The sequence below is a fragment of the Archocentrus centrarchus genome, chromosome 13 (genome assembly GCF_007364275.1).
Source record: "Archocentrus centrarchus isolate MPI-CPG fArcCen1 chromosome 13, fArcCen1, whole genome shotgun sequence".
Taxonomy (NCBI): domain Eukaryota; kingdom Metazoa; phylum Chordata; class Actinopteri; order Cichliformes; family Cichlidae; genus Archocentrus; species Archocentrus centrarchus.
Window position 1 is genome coordinate 39,218,258 of NC_044358.1, and position 15,629 is coordinate 39,233,886.

The 15,629-nt window shown below is 41.1% G+C and overlaps 1 protein-coding gene across 2 annotated transcripts; it reads left to right on the forward strand.

Annotated features, from left to right (window-relative positions):
* Positions 1-436: 436 nt before the first annotated feature.
* On the forward strand, positions 437-14,600 carry LOC115790341 (TRPM8 channel-associated factor homolog). 2 transcript variants are annotated; one of them, XM_030744170.1, is made up of 13 exons: positions 437-524; positions 1,461-2,135; positions 2,924-3,140; positions 4,535-4,826; positions 7,172-7,473; positions 7,734-7,908; positions 8,125-8,219; positions 9,700-9,913; positions 10,009-10,245; positions 12,479-12,696; positions 12,888-13,001; positions 13,333-13,622; positions 13,820-14,600. In XM_030744170.1, exons 2-12 carry the CDS (start codon positions 1,489-1,491, stop codon positions 13,573-13,575), a joined length of 2,754 nt encoding a protein of 917 aa, XP_030600030.1. In that variant the 5' UTR covers positions 437-524; positions 1,461-1,488; the 3' UTR covers positions 13,576-13,622; positions 13,820-14,600. The 2 variants fall into 2 exon arrangements, with proteins under 2 accessions (XP_030600030.1, XP_030600029.1); XM_030744169.1 differs by having other exon boundaries at positions 13,333-14,600.
* Positions 14,601-15,629: the final 1,029 nt, after the last annotated feature.

A 15,629-nucleotide genomic window follows, 5' to 3' on the forward strand; every position in this document is an offset into this window, starting at 1 on the left:
AAATTATGATTTCATTCATCAAGGGGGGAAAAAAACTATTCAAACCTACCTGTGTGAAAAAGTAATTGCTCTCTTAATTTAATAACTGGTTGTGTCACCATTGGCAGCAAGAACTGAAATCAAGCATTAGCAAAAACTGACAATGAGTTTTTCACATTGCTGTGGAGGAAATTTGGCCCACTCTTCTAATGTGTAATGTGACTAAAGGGTAGGTTTTGAAAGGCCAGTTTTCCTTTATGCAATAACAAGTTGTTTTTATGCACTGAAGGAGTTACGTGTTTAATGGTGTGCAGGTCAGGACTGTTGAGTCACCATTTCAGTTATTAGATCTTCCAGCCTACGGGTGAGGCAGGGAAGAACAATGAAGGAAAGAATTTCCCTTCCTTATATATTTCACCTGAGCTAGGCACTCCTCCCTCTCCTGCTGTTATTTGCAGCCTTTCTTCTGTCCCGTCAGGTAGAGCTCTTGGTGTTTCACCTGTCTTAAAAACTGTTCTACTGCAGACTACCACGAGAACTTTCAGGTAAATAATAACAATTATGCTTATAGGTTGTGTTTGATCAGAGAGCAGCGTGTGAGCACTGTGTCTTTCTGGTACCAAGTGGTGGAACAGCTAAATTTTAGTCTGTGAACCAGCTGGGAATGGATATGCAGTAGCCAATAACGCTTGTGATCCATTCACGTTCAGATAGTAATAATAGTAACACATGTAATAATTTAATATCATGCAAGACCCACAGATATAGATTTCTTAAAAAAAAAAAAGACAAAAGGATATTCTTGTTGTTGCATTTTATTTCACCACGTGTTCTCTGTTGTGCTCTTGACATTCATAACTGTTTGCTATAGACAACAGGATGAACAGGTTTTTTTTTTTGGTAGGGTACCAATTCATTTAGGGTGTGTCAGGGATTACAGCATTCATATAATGAGAATGCTGTTACAGCGCTGTTTTTTCCATACTTAATCCAGATGTTTATTTTGGCTCTCAGCAGTCCTTCTGTGGGTTGTCACCACTAAAAACCCTCCTCTGATCATCACCTCATATAGGGCCTCTCATTCACATGCTTCCTTCTGTGCTGTCAGGTAGAGCTCTTGGTGTGTGTTGAAAACTGTTGTGCTGCAGTCTAATACAACCAGAGAGTTTACTTACAGGTAAAAACACAGAATTGAATTGAATCCGTTTATTCTTTTAACTTGTGTTTGGTTGCAATGACATGTGTAAACTCTGGGCCTTGGTGGTGCCAAGTTGAAAGCAACTATTAAATTTAAATCTCTGAACCAGCCTTTTATTATTATTATTTTTTAACAATTTTTTGTATAGCTTGTTATGTGTAACACATTAGCATCAGTATTGCTTTCATTTTATTTTTTATTTTTGTTGAGCTTTTTTTTCCATGGAAGAAATACTGTGAAATCTTATCTGCTAACACAATTTGTTCTCCACCTTCTTTGTCAGTCTTCAGAGTCTTCAAGTCCTATTGACCATGTCCATCCAGTCATTCCAAAACCAACATGAGGAGGCCTACGCCTCCCTGATGAGAGGCATGAAGGAGCTGGAACTACAGGGACCCTGTGTTCCCAGTGACCTGCTGCTGATCGGAGACCATGCCTTTCCTTTGGCAATGAACAGCCGAGGTCATGTCCTGATGGCTGCCTCTCTGTATGGCAGTGGAAGGATTGTGGTCCTGGGTCATGAGGGCTACCTGACTGCCTTTCCTGTTCTGGTAGAAAATGCTGTGACCTGGCTGAGAGGTGATGGCTCCGATAACCTCTCTGTAGGGGTGCACAGAAATGTCAGTGCAGTTGCTGATAACCTCCAAAAATCCAGCTTCCAAGCAGAAGTTGTGGGGGCCTTCAGTGACAACCCGGGGGTTGGTGTTTATGTGACAGACACCTACAGCGTGGGTTCAGACCCGAAGGAGCTGGTGTCGTTTCTGAAAGCCGGAGGAGGGGTGCTGATGGCGGGGCAGGCGTGGAATTGGGCTGCAGATCACCCCAAAGAGAACACGCTGCATCAGTTTGATGGGAATAAAGTGTCGGGTGTGGCAGGGATCTACTTCTCTGATCATCCGGGCGATGTGGAGAACCTGCCTGTCTACCCTCAGATCCCTTCTTCCTGGATGTCTGTAGTGTGAGTGCATGTTAGTTCTATTTTATTAGACAGTTATAAAGATCAAACGTTGCAACTTTAATTCTTTATCTTACATCCTTACATGTAAAAAAAAAAAAGAATGATGATGACGAAAATTTACAAGCACATTTTAATTTAAGTAAATTTCATGGTTTTAAAAAATTGTGTCAAACATAAATTATTTTTATAATTTCATCATTAGAGTTTCATTTCAGTTTGTAATTTTAATGAAACAATCTAAGCCAGTCTTTCCTAATTAATGAATAAGAATACTGTTAGCTGTTATAGATCTACAGCATGACCGCAAGATTTTGTTAGCAAAAACATTAAGTAAACAAGTTTTATGCTCAGATAATGAAAATGCAAAGTTTTGTATTTTGCAATATTACCACATGAATTCTTAGTTGTATAGTAGGAATTATATATATATATATATATATATATATATATATATATATATATATATATATATATATATATATATATATATATATATATATATATATATATATATATATATTCATTTTTTCTCTGTATTGAGCTGCTGTAATGCACAAATTTCCCCGTCGTGGGATTATTAAAGTTTTATCTTATCTTATCTTATCTTATCTTATATATATAAATTTATATTTATAAGTTCTTGAACTACCGTTCAACCGTCTCCCAAACTTAAAGAATTAAGAATCAATTCAGAGTGAAAATAAATTATTATTAAATCAATTTTGTAGGCAGTGTCTGACATTCTTGCCATGTCTCTTCCCGTTCCCTCTTCCACCTTTCAAATACAGCATTGGTAAGGATTTTGAGGACGACTTGCAGTTCTTGCTCCAGGGGATTTCAGAGTTTGAGCTCCCACATGGGTCCACTGCTTCTGAGCTTCTAGTCCACGGCCCACTAGCTTTTCCCATCGGCACCACAAATGATGGACAGGTCTTCCTGGCGGGAAGCTACTATGGACAGGGACGAGTCATTGTGACAACACATGAAGGATACTTGGGAACAGAGGTAAAGTCGACACCATGAATTGATCAAGAACATAAAGTACCAGTCACTGTGTCCAAACTTGTTTTTGACAAGAATTTTCTTATACAATGTAAACCTGGATACGCTGAATCTACTTAAAAAAAACAAAACAAAACAAAAAAAAACAAGGTAACACAATCCATCTACCCACTTATCCTGTTCAGGGTCAGGGCGGTGTTGGAACCTATGGGCAATTTAGAACCACCAATTAACCTAACCCCTGTAACTGCATGTCTTCAGATTGTGGGAGGAAGCCCACGCGGAGAACATGCAAACTCAACACAGCAAGAGGCCCGAGCCAAGGTGGAATCAAACCAAGACCTTCCAGAATTTATTCTAACTGTAACCGCCATGCCACCGTGCTGCTCAGTAACAAAAATATTTTTCACAGTGTTCAACTGTGTCTGGTTAAATTTGGTAAATAAACAAACATGATAAAACTCAGCTCTGCTGAACACTGGTACATTAACATTTACAGATAACATTTGTCCATGGAACAATGAAAAACTGTACAAGTTGAGAACCAGCGGGTGAAGAAAAAAATAATACAAAAAGACCAAAGATCTACTCTTTCAAGCTCCACAGAGGGAGAGGCCCGGGCCAAGATAGACTTGAACTCAGAACTTCTACAGTAGATGTCATTCTAGCTGTGAGGCAGTACTGCCAACCACCATGCCACCGCACTGCCGCGCTGCCGCTCATCAAGCTAGTCTGTTTAAACCGGTATAAACTAGATTTTTAGTGGGTCCAAAACCTGATGATATTAAGTTGTTTGAATTCAAACACATAATTACAATAAGATAGACCATCAAAAGGTACAGTCTACTCAGCATTAATAAGTAATGTAGCAAAATGACAGCTGTTTAATATAAAGTCAGTTTATTTCAGTAGGAGCTGTTGACTGGACTTAGAAAAACAATTACAATATAAAAATGACATGAAACAGTTCAGCTTACTCAGAATTAACAAGTAATGTTCACATATTGAGCAATTTTGAATAATATGAACTCAATATTTTTAAGTCAAATCAAAATCTGGGTTTACAGTGTATTATACAAGGAAAAAAAGCACAATTTCATAGATAGCATGATTTAATTTAGATAATAAATATGATTGACTTTCAATTATAGTCAAATAAAAGGACATTTTAGAACAGTGTAATTATTGTGTTAACATGTATAAGATTGAACAAAAATCTTAACTGCCAAGACTTGAAGAAAATATTTTAAATGCCAAATATTCAGGGTTAGGGTTAGGAGTTAGTGATGGTGGAGCTCAGAGTTAAAACTAAAATGTTGCTGCTGATCTGCCAAACATTTTCTAGATCAGATAAACACACGGCTGCCTTTGTTTCCACTCTCTTTCTTCTATTTTAGAGCTTGGCTCCATTCTGGCAAAACGCCATCCACTGGTTGGATGAAGGCCGCAGAGGGGTTGTTGGCTGTACGGTGGATCGTGCACTCAACATTCTCAGCAAGTCAGGGCTGCAGTGTGAGAAGACAGACTTCAGGAAAGACCTCAGCGTGTTTGTGTGTACGGCGTATATCACTGAGCAATTGGAGGAAATCCAAAACTTCGTGGCAGAGGGAGGAGGCCTGCTGATTGGAGGACACGCCTGGTGGTGGGCACAGACACATGATGGGCAAAATGTCCTAACAGAATTCTCAGGTATGATAATGTAACACTAGAGTCTGATAATATAAACTTGAGGATCTTGAAATGTACTTATACAAACATTTGTTAAAATAGTGAATTTTCTGTGAATCAACTTATTTAACAGTTACTGATTTAATTAATTATTCTACCTTTTTGATATGACCAACATCAAATCTTTACACTTTGGGGGATCGTTAACAATTATCTGCATACATATTTGGTATGTGATTTAAAAACTGAACTAGAAACAACAATTGAAAGAAGAAAGATGAAGTGGTGTTTAGATTTTTTGTAATGATATAAGGTAAACTCCAAGAAAATGAGTCAGCGGCACTAACTGGAACTATATTACACAACTTAAAATACTCAACAAATTTAAGCGTACTCAAAACATCTGAGTTAAAACTTCAAAAATGTATTTTTAATTCATTTAATTTATGGGAATGAGTGGCTCCAACTTTTTCAGCAGCATTAAGTTAACTGAACTTATGTCTGTGTAGATTCTCAGTCATCCAGGTCATAGTAGTCTCTGGAGCTTGAAAAAGGCGACTGGACTTCTTTTTGTTTCTTGAAGACGTTTCACCTCTCATCCGAAAGGCTTCTTCAGTTCTCAACCAAATGGTGGAGAGACCCAGGTATTTAAACCCCTGTGGGCATAGTCCCCTGGAGGTGGTTATGACCCTCTATTGATCATGTGCGTGAACACATGTGCCCAGGTGTGAAGGGGGCGTGGGTCATGTTTAATCAGTGGTTTCAGTTGAAACCAATTTAGGACTCCGCTCCATTGTTTCCTGTGGCCTATTGAGGTCACTGGAACAGAGGTGTGAATGGGGGTTGAGACGTCTGGGAAGGGAGCTCAGGACAGCACTGTAAGCCGGGGAAAGTTGGTGACGTAATCCACCTCCTCTGTTCAATGATGGTTGTTCACAGTGGACATAGATGGCTTCTTTCACTCCTCTTTCAAACCATCTGTTTTCCCTGTCCAAAATGTGAACATTGGCATCCTCAAAAGAGTGCCCTTTTTCCTTCAGATGCAGATGTACTGCTGAATCTTGTCCTGTCGAGGTGGCTCTTCTATGTTGTGCCATTCGTTTGTGAAGAGGCTGTTTGGTTTCACCAATGTAGAGGTCCGAGCACTCTTCACTGCACTGAACAGCATACACTACATCGCTGATCTTGTGTTTGGCGGGTTTGTCCTTGGGATGAACCAGTTTTTGTCTTAGGGTGTGACTTGGTTTGAAGTATACTGAGATGTCATGCTTGGAGAAAATTCTTCTGAGTTTCTCTGACAAGCCCGACACATATGGGATGACAATGTTGTTCCTCTTGTCCTTCCTATTCTCTGTAGTTTGTGTTTGGCCTTCATTCCTGTGCATCTTAGCTGATTTGATGAAGGCCCAGTTGGGGTAACCGCATGTTTTGAGGGCTTTCTTAATGTGTGTGTGTTCCTTATGCTTCCCTTCTGCCTTAGAGGGAACACTTTCCGCAAGGTGTTGTAGGGTCCTGATCACACCAAGTTTGTGTTCCAGAGGGTGGTGGGAGTCAAAGAGGAGATACTGGTCTGTGTGTGTGGGCTTCCGGTAAACTTCAATGTTGAGGCTTCCATCTTCCTCGATAAGCACCACACAGTCCAGGAATGGTAACTTGTTATCTCTGGTGTCCTCCCTGGTAAAACGTATGTATTTATCCACTGAGTTGATGTGACGAGTGAAGGCTTCTACTTCATGGGTTTTGATTTTGACCCAGGTGTCATCTACATATCTGTACCAGTGGCTAGGATTAAATATGACCCACGCCCCCTTCACACCTGGGCACATGTGTTCACGCACATGATCAATAGAGGGTCATAACCACCTCCAGGGGACTATGCCCACAGGGGTTTAAATACCTGGGTCTCTCCACCATTTGGTTGAGAACTGAAGAAGCCTTTCGGATGAGAGGTGAAACGTCTTCAAGAAACAAAAAGAAGTCCAGTCGCCTTTTTCAAGCTCCAGAGACTTAACTGAACTTACTTCTTTTATCAAGATATACTGTTAGGTTTTACTTTGTAAAATAAATAATAAAAATAAACTATTGTTGATCAACAGAACACACCAGACATGGTACAACAAGAAATGCACATTACTTATGATGGCGGGTACTTGTACTTGTGCTACTGTACTCCAGTGAATGTAAAACCTCCAAGTTGAGGTGTCCAGGACACATCCTGGTTGGATACTTGTACACAGTGCTCTAACTCATACACTGATGATAAGGTGTTGCCCAGACAACCAACCTTTTTGTAAAAAACCAAAATATTCACATCTCCAACAACAGAGCTCAGCAGATTGAGTCAGATTTGCTGTAATGTCTTTTAGGAAACAAGCTCCTGAACAAAATGGGACTGAGCGTGTTAGGGTCAACAATTGGAGGAGGATCATACAAAGCACCTGAACCCAGCAAGGCTATTAAAGATACCTACCACTTCCGCCACCTTCTCAACCGCTTAGCCGCCAATGTGACTACGGATGAGCAACTTAGCGAGCATGAAGAGAGAAACCTGAAAAGGCTGGGCTACGACTGCAGCACTTACTTGCAGATGAAAGCCCATGACTGTGCCCACTACAGACAAGTGCTGAGCACACTTACTGAGGTGTTGATGAGGTCAGGCCTGCCACAGGTGAGTAGACCAGAAATTATGAACATTTTCTAAAACAACAGAATTCCCACGAATGATACACAAAAAATATCGACACCTTCTAAAATAACAGAATTGACTTATACATCACACACATTAGAAAAATGTCCTTATAATTTTTAATCTGAGTGACAGCTGCTCCCGTGTATGCGTGGGGTTTGGTGGGTTTGTTTTGTTGTAAGCTGCAGATCCTTTGATAATGTGAGAAACATATTTTATAACATTCACCATTCATTTTCAAGGTGAGTGAAAGCTGCCCTGTAAGGAGTCCCAAAGACCGCCTCCTTCTCACGGTGGGGCCAGAGTTATATAAGGTTTCCCCAAATCCTGATGCCCTCCTGCCCCACCTCCTCAAGGACAATCCACTGATGCCTGTTGTCTATAACCACCGGATAAATATTGATGTTAAGACAGCAGGTCAGATCTCACTGCTGTGTTGAAATATGCAGTCTGTTTATAATTTTAATTGGTGCACAGTATGTGTGCACGAGTTATTGTTTCACAACATATTTGAATTGCACAGCAGTGTTCAGCATGCTGCGATAATATTTGTGCTTGATGTTATATCATATTAATCATGTTTCTGAAAATGTGAAAAATGGTAAAATGCAGATTTTATACTGTGTGTTTCAGATAGGGAAGAGTGGATCAGTACAGGTCTCTACCTATCTCCTGGTATGAAGACCTATGTAGCCATACCACCTCAGATTGTCAACAAGGATTGGAAGGTACTACATATAAAATAATTTGATTTTGAGATCAGAGATAATGCTGACCCCATGCAAGTCTCTGTTCAGGACAGGACGAAAGACAAACTCTGCAGGAGAGCCAGAGATTAATAATAAAAATTCCTAATGATTAAATGCAGAGTGGCGTATAAACAAATAAGCGAGTGAAAAGAAGTGAATGAAGAGGAAACACTAAGTGCATTGTAGGAACCTCCCATCAGCCAAGGCCTATAGCAGGATAACTAAGGGAGGGGACAGAGTCCCCTGACCCAGCCCTAAATGTGATCTTTATAAAAATGGAAAGTTTTCCACTTCCCTTAAAAAACAAACACAAGAAATGATTAATACCTCAAAATCCTAGAAATCCAGTGTGTGGTGGATTCTATAAATAATTTCAGGTCATTCAGGGTTTGAATGTGCTCTCATTGCATTTTTAGTTATTTCTTTTTCTAGTGTTGCATCCTTCTGTTTATGGTATAAACCAGTGGTTCCCAAAGTCAAGAGTGCTGCGGCCCTCTTAAAAACCAGAAGATCCCATGGGGTCCACTTCACCCATGGTCGTCCGATTGTGCCGACCCATGAAATTTTCCTAGATGCTTGTCTTCATTCAAGATACAAGAGAAAGTGATGTATTTCCTTGAAAATTTGATTCAAAAACATAAACAAGACAGACTGTTGGCTATATATTGCTAACTGCTACCAAGTCTAATGACAAAATTGCTAATGACAGTTTGTGACATAATTGCCAATGGGACACAAACTTCAATACAAGAGCAGTAAATGTAGGTTAGAGTAATGAGTATTATCACAAACTAACCACCTCCTATTATCTGTTTTAATTCACTTTTTATGTAAATACATACATTTATATAAATATGTGCAAACTAGTGAGTAATTTCAAACTGAATTTCTGTTTTTACTGCAGCCCACCTGCAGTACCTTTGCAGCCCACCAGGGGGTCATGGCCCACACTTTGAGAACCACTGGTATAAACGTCTGTGTAGATTCTCAGTTATCCAGGTCATAGTAGTCTCTGGAGCTTGAAAAAGGCGACTGGACTTCTTTTTGTTTCTTGAAGACGTTTCACCTCTCATCCGAAAGGCTTCTTCAGTTCTCAACCAGTTCTCACCTTTGTTCCAGTGACCTCAATAGGCCACAGGAAACAATGGAGCGGAGTCCTAAGTTGGTTTCAACTGAAACCACTGATTAAATATGACCCACGCCCCCTTCACACCTGGGCACATGTGTTCAAGCACATGATCAATAGAGGGTCATAACCACCTCCAGGGGACTACGCCCACAGGGGTTTAAATACCTGGGTCTCTCCACCATTTGGTTGAGAACTGAAGAAGCCTTTCGGATGAGAGGTGAAACGTCTTCAAGAAACAAAAAGAAGTCCAGTCGCCTTTTTCGAGCTCCAGAGACCACTGGTATAAACAATTCTCACATTGCAACAATGCATTTTCCTTTTCATCTGCAGATTCAGATAGGCTGTCAAACTGATAACCTGCACCATCATAATGAGCTGAAAAGACCACCGTGTGTTCTTGAGCGATTTGATGTCACCTCAGAGATGATGCAGGTTTGGAACCTTTGGGGAGGACTCATCTACCTGGTGGCCCCACCCAATACACAAGTGGAGGGAGTGGCGGTCATAGTGCAAATGGCTGTACCTGCTCCATATTATAAGTCTGGTGAGTCTTTGTTGGATGATACTTTGATATGTGTTTGCACAAGTGTGTACCTTTGTTTGCATTAATAGATCCACTCCTCTATTTGTTCATTTCAGGTGTCACAACTGCAGCTCAGTGGTCGTTGCTGCGTGCAGCTCCTTCACCCTGGGCAGAGTTGGAGTTTGAGAACATCATCCTCATCGTGTCATCAGATGCTGTTCGGGACCTGGAGCGACCAGATGAGTTGGCTGCTCTTTGGGATGAAATCATGAGGGCCATTGCAGATCTGGCTGCCAAACCACACAAATTTCCCCGCAAAGAGCGCTTTGTGTCAGATGTGCAGATTTCTCATGGTTAGTGCATTTTGCCTTTTGTTGTATACAAGGACCTGAAGTCTGACCCAGCAAATACTGGGTGACAGCGGGTACACATGAACCAGTCTGTAATAGAGCAAAAAGACACAAAGACAACCGTTCGGTTTTATGCTCATGGATAATTTTGAGTTTCACCAAATCAACATGTCCATGCTAACAGTGTTTAAGAGGAACTGTTTAAGGTTTTCCTTATTTTCTGTCATATGTACACTGTTACAATGCTGGATTGTAACAGGGGTGGCTGTAGCTCAGGAGGAAGAGCACGTCACCTACTAAGCAAAAGGTTCGTGGCTCGATCCACCAACCTTCCAGCGGCTCAGTCTGTGTGCCAAAGTGTCCTTGGGCAAACCCCAAGTTGCTCTCCGATGCAACCGTTGGTATATAAATGTGTGTGAATGTTAAAAAGGAAGCACTCAGCTGTAGAAAAAAGTGCTTGTATGAATATGGTTGAATGAGACATATTGTATAAAGTGCTTTGAGTGCTCAAAGTAGAGTGGAAAAGCACTATATAATGAACCAGTCCATTTACCATCCTACCTGTACAGGGAACACTTAGGTACATCAGCCATGTTCTGCCTTAGCTGCTACGTCTATACATTTCAGCCTTTTGCGTTGCTGTGTTTTGCCTACTGTATCCTCCTGTGGTACTGTTAGGTTCACAATGTACAGGGATGGTGATTATAAATTGCCCATGGATGCATGGATGGTCCATTGGGGCTGTTTGGGCTGTGAGACCACCTTTGCGTATCATTGCTACTGGACTTGCACTAGCTTTCTTCTTTTGGTGGACGTTGCCTTATGCCATATTGGTTGACTTGTCCAAACCCACCCTTTCCTTGCTGAATCCTTCCCATGGAATCTCTATGCCTGAGAGCAACTCCATAGTTTCCAACAGCATCTGCTTCCTCCCAGTTGCCAGTCTAGGAGCACCCACTTGTGTCGTGGGATATTGAGAATCAGCCAGGGTGATGTTCAGCCTCACTTTGGTCCACTTGTACTCTTAAGTGATGCTAGAAATAGGCAGTTTTAGAGTCCTGTGTCCATACAAGCTGATGCTGCTGAGACAGTGTGGGAGTCATGTTGGGATGTATGAGCAGACTGTTCTGTCCAACTTCTCAACTTTGGTGTTAGGACCGTTACAGAGTGTTAGGTGCTACAAGAAATGTGATAGTCATCCAAAGTGCAGCACCACATTTTTTTTAACTTGCCAGGGTGTTGGGTTTTGTCTTTGGTAACAAGGCTGTTGATGGTTTCTTCCCTCAGTTGATGAATCAGGTCTAAGTCTTTAAGGTTTGCTGTGTACCATTGCTGTAAGCTCTTGACTAATAGCTCTGCCCCCACTGGAATGGGTGTTTCATGCTGTCCTCCCACAAACCACTTGGAAACTCGGTTGATCACTTCCACTGTCAAGGTGAAGGCTTGTTGGTAGATCATGCATACTGTCATTATTCACACTTTTGATTGTCATCATCATATATATATAAAATGATGCTTTTGTTTTGATTTCTTGTTCTTTTTGGATACAGTGGCACTATGTTTTCTTTGTTTGTGTTAGGGCCTGTTTTTTTTTTAGTTCTGAAGGAAGGCACCTGAAAGACATTAATTAAAAAATTAAAACGTTTAATATATTAAAGAATCAGAAGTTTTACGTGTACATGGGCAATTGGTTCAGGAATAGACATGCAATCCCTGCAGCTGGCTGTGGCTCCCCTCCCCACAGAGCAAAGATCCTAACTCACCATAACATTTTTATATTGACACTATCTACAAGCAAAACAGATACTGTGTGCTGCGGTTTGGCCTTCATCACTGGTTCATCCAGTGGCTGGTTCTCATGTACAAAAAGCACCCCCCGGATGTTTCCACAATCATTGCATGGCAGATTAATCCAGCTTAATAACAGGATGTGGTGACATTTAATTGTACGTACTGGGGCAAAACCTTCAAGGATAAGATTAACATTTTTTCCTCTGATACTGGGAAGTCAGTCTGGCACTTTCTATTTGTCTAATGTATTTTTTAAATTGTCTATTATTTGCTTCAGCCATCACTTACTAATTCATTTCCTGGAATTTACTTTTAAACATTTGTCATTTTATTATTTGGTTAAAAAAAATAAACCCCAACATTTGTTTGTTTGTTCTTTTACTAAAGCTGTAGAATCTGAAAGGATCATGACTATACCACTGTTCACTGCTCTTTTTCTGTTCAGGTTATATGCATGCAGGTTATCCTGTTATGGCACATTCAGACGCAGCTGCTGAACTGGTCGGTGCTAAGAAAGGTAAAGGCATGTGGGGCCCCATCCATGAGCTGGGACACAACCAACAGAGAGGCTGCTGGGAATTCCCATCACACACCACAGAGTGCACATGCAACCTGTGGTCAGTGTACGTCCATGAAGAGGTGCTGGGCATCAACAGAGCACAGGTGAAGTAAATCACATGTGTCTTTGAGACCAATGACTTGAAAAGCTTATGTTGAATTGTTACGCTTTCCACATCAGTCAGCGTCAGAAACACAACTCCTCTTATTATGTACTATGATGACAAAACACTTAACTTTGTTTTACTGAGAGTGCAATAATTCACAGTCATCTCACTCCATGTTGTTCAATGCAGGCTCATGAAGCTGTAAATGCAGAAAACCGAAAAAATCGAATGGAGGATTACATCAAGGGAGGCAGGAATCTCGACAGCTGGAGCATGTGGGTGGCCCTGGAAACATATCTGCAGGTGAGAGAATTAGATAGAGAAACTATGCACAATGGAGTGACTCATTTTAACTGAAAAAAAGTTCAAATAAGACTCAGAGTCTTTAGCTCCATTTGATCTCTTCATCTACCAGGCCATCAGCAAACAACTTAGGTGTAGGGTTGGGTTTATGTTGCATTTTAGTCAAGGACAGTTTCAGAAACTACAGGATGATATCTTTTAAATCAAGTCTATAAAGAAAGTGTGGAGACAGAATTAAAACAGGATCTTTGCAGTCAAATGTAAATGAAAGCAATACTTTAATGCACATAACATGACAAGCAGCATTCTGACTTTGTGTCCTCGTCTGCAGCTGCAGGAAAAGTTTGGCTGGGATGCCTTTAAGAAGGTGTTTGCTGCTTACCACCACATGAGCAACTTCCCCGGTGACAACAAAGGGAAGATGAACCTGTATGCTGAGACTTTCTCCCAGACTGTGGGGATGAACCTGACTGGATTCTTTAAGGCCTGGGGCTGGCCCATTGAAACAGCCACTGAAGAGAAACTGTCCAGTCTGCCTCCCTGGAGTGATCACCCCTTGAGCCAGTATGCCTGAACCTGGTTTCAAGGAGTACTGATATCTTGGCATGAAGTGTACAATGGACAATACAGCGATCTGACTTTGTTCTTTGTTGTTGTAGTTTATAGTATCTGAATAGAGAAACAGAAATGATGTACTGTAGTTGCAGATTTTGTAGTATAGAGGGAGGGAGTATAGCAGGCTTTCAAAGCTGTACGACCTGCAGTATATGTACTGGGTTGAAATCAGATAAAGGTAGCACACTCTGAAATCATTCACAACAAAACAAAATAAAAATCAAAACATAAATGCAGATTGCAGAGGTTTTGAAGCACAGACACCTGATCTTCCACTTAATCCCATCATTACCTGAGGCAGTGGATTGTCCTGTCTAAACTCCCTCCTCCTAGTTTGTTTATTGTTTCAATGAAGTAGCCTGTCCTGTCTTACTTGTATACTTGTTCTTACTGGATTGCCATCTTACCTTTCAGGTAAAACTTTAACTTTCTTGTCATTGTACTGTTTTTTTGTGATTAAAATAATCAACTTCTGGTTGTCCATAGGTTGTAGATTGGTGTTTTGGTTGTTAACATAATGATGTGTGATTGTTTTAAGCTTTCTCAGCTCTTGTCCTGTTCTCACAGCCATACTTGCATGGCAAAGAACAGATATTAAGAAGTGGTTCTCTGTTGCCTCTCTTTTGTGGTCCTGGGTCATTATAGCCTTGACTGGTCTGGTAGAAAATGCTGTGACCTGGCTGAGAGGTGATAGACATGACAAGCTCTCTGTAGGAGTTAGGTAAATGAGGGTGCTGAGTTACTGTGAGGCAAGGGAGGAGGAGCAGCCCTACTCTTCGCCACCACACCCTGGTAGCCTAAATGGGACAAAGCCACGACAACCATCATGGGTGCGTGTATCTGTGTTTCCCTGTGCGGGTGATGGAGGGGATGTAGCCTGTTTGTCCTGTGTGATGGAGCATTTTTGTTATATTTACTTCTGAATACGGGTGAGTTTTGCACACTGTACAGAAGTTACAGTGCTGTGAAAAAGTATTTGCCTCATCCTGGTTTCTTAGTTTTTTGCGTATTTGTTTCACTTAAAACATTTCACCTCATCAAACAAATTTTTTTCAGACCCGAGCAAAGACAAAATGCAGTTTTTAAATGATGATTTCATTTATTAAGGGGAATAAAGCTATTCAGACTTACCTGTACCTGTGTGAAAAAGTAATTGCTCCCTAAATCTAATGTCAAGTTGTGTTACAATTGGCAGCAAGAACTGGCAATGGTGGCACATGGTGATGTGCCAGTGGAGCCAAAGCATTCTTTAAGATTTTCTGGTAGAGAGCAGGATTCATGTTGAGCAACTCAAAACAACCTCCTGGATGAGTTGTCAGTGTGCTTTTGGAGTACTTGGCGTGTTTTTCGTGGAACTATTGACTAACACGAAATCAGTAGGGGTATGTGTTAACTTGTTTTGCAAGACATTTCACAGAAACATAGTTGAGTCATGCATCACACAGAGATCCAATATGTTATTTAAAAACTCTGAGATGAATGAGGTCCATTACATGTAAAATTTAAATTTCCAGTTCACGAAGTGTCACTTGTGGAGCAGAACTTAACTTTGAAAAAAATGATGCCATTATTTCTGAGCAAGTATTTAAATGCAGCCACTGCAAACATAAAAGATGAACTCATTCAGCAGTAGCATGCATTAACCTGCCTGTCAAATTTAATTTCTCATAGGATCCCGGAACCTGGTACCGGCTCTTGTGGCCCACTTTTACCCATCCATCCCCTTCCACTTATCCTGTTCAGGGTCGCGGGAGGGCTGGAGCCTATCCCAGCTGACACAGGGCGAGAGGCAGGGTACACCCTGTACAGGTCGCCAGCCGGTCGCAGGGCCAACACAGAGAGACAGACAACCATTCATACTCACATTCACACCTATGGGCAATCCAGAGTGACCAATCAACACAACCCTAGCAACTGCATGTCTTTGAACTGTGGGAGGAAACCAACGCAGACGCGGGGAGAACATACAGACTCCACACAGTGAGAGGCCCGAGCCAAGGTGGAATCAAACCC

Bases quoted from the DNA above. Each gene is read 5' to 3' on its own strand.
- LOC115790341 (XM_030744169.1), top strand. From the start codon at position 1,489: ATGTCCATCCAGTCATTCCAAAACCAACATGAGGAGGCCTACGCCTCC. The intron at 8,220-9,699 runs GTACTACATATA...TTTCATCTGCAG, and splicing joins TTGTCAACAAGGATTGGAAG to ATTCAGATAGGCTGTCAAAC. The intron at 13,002-13,332 runs GTGAGAGAATTA...CCTCGTCTGCAG, and splicing joins CCCTGGAAACATATCTGCAG to CTGCAGGAAAAGTTTGGCTG.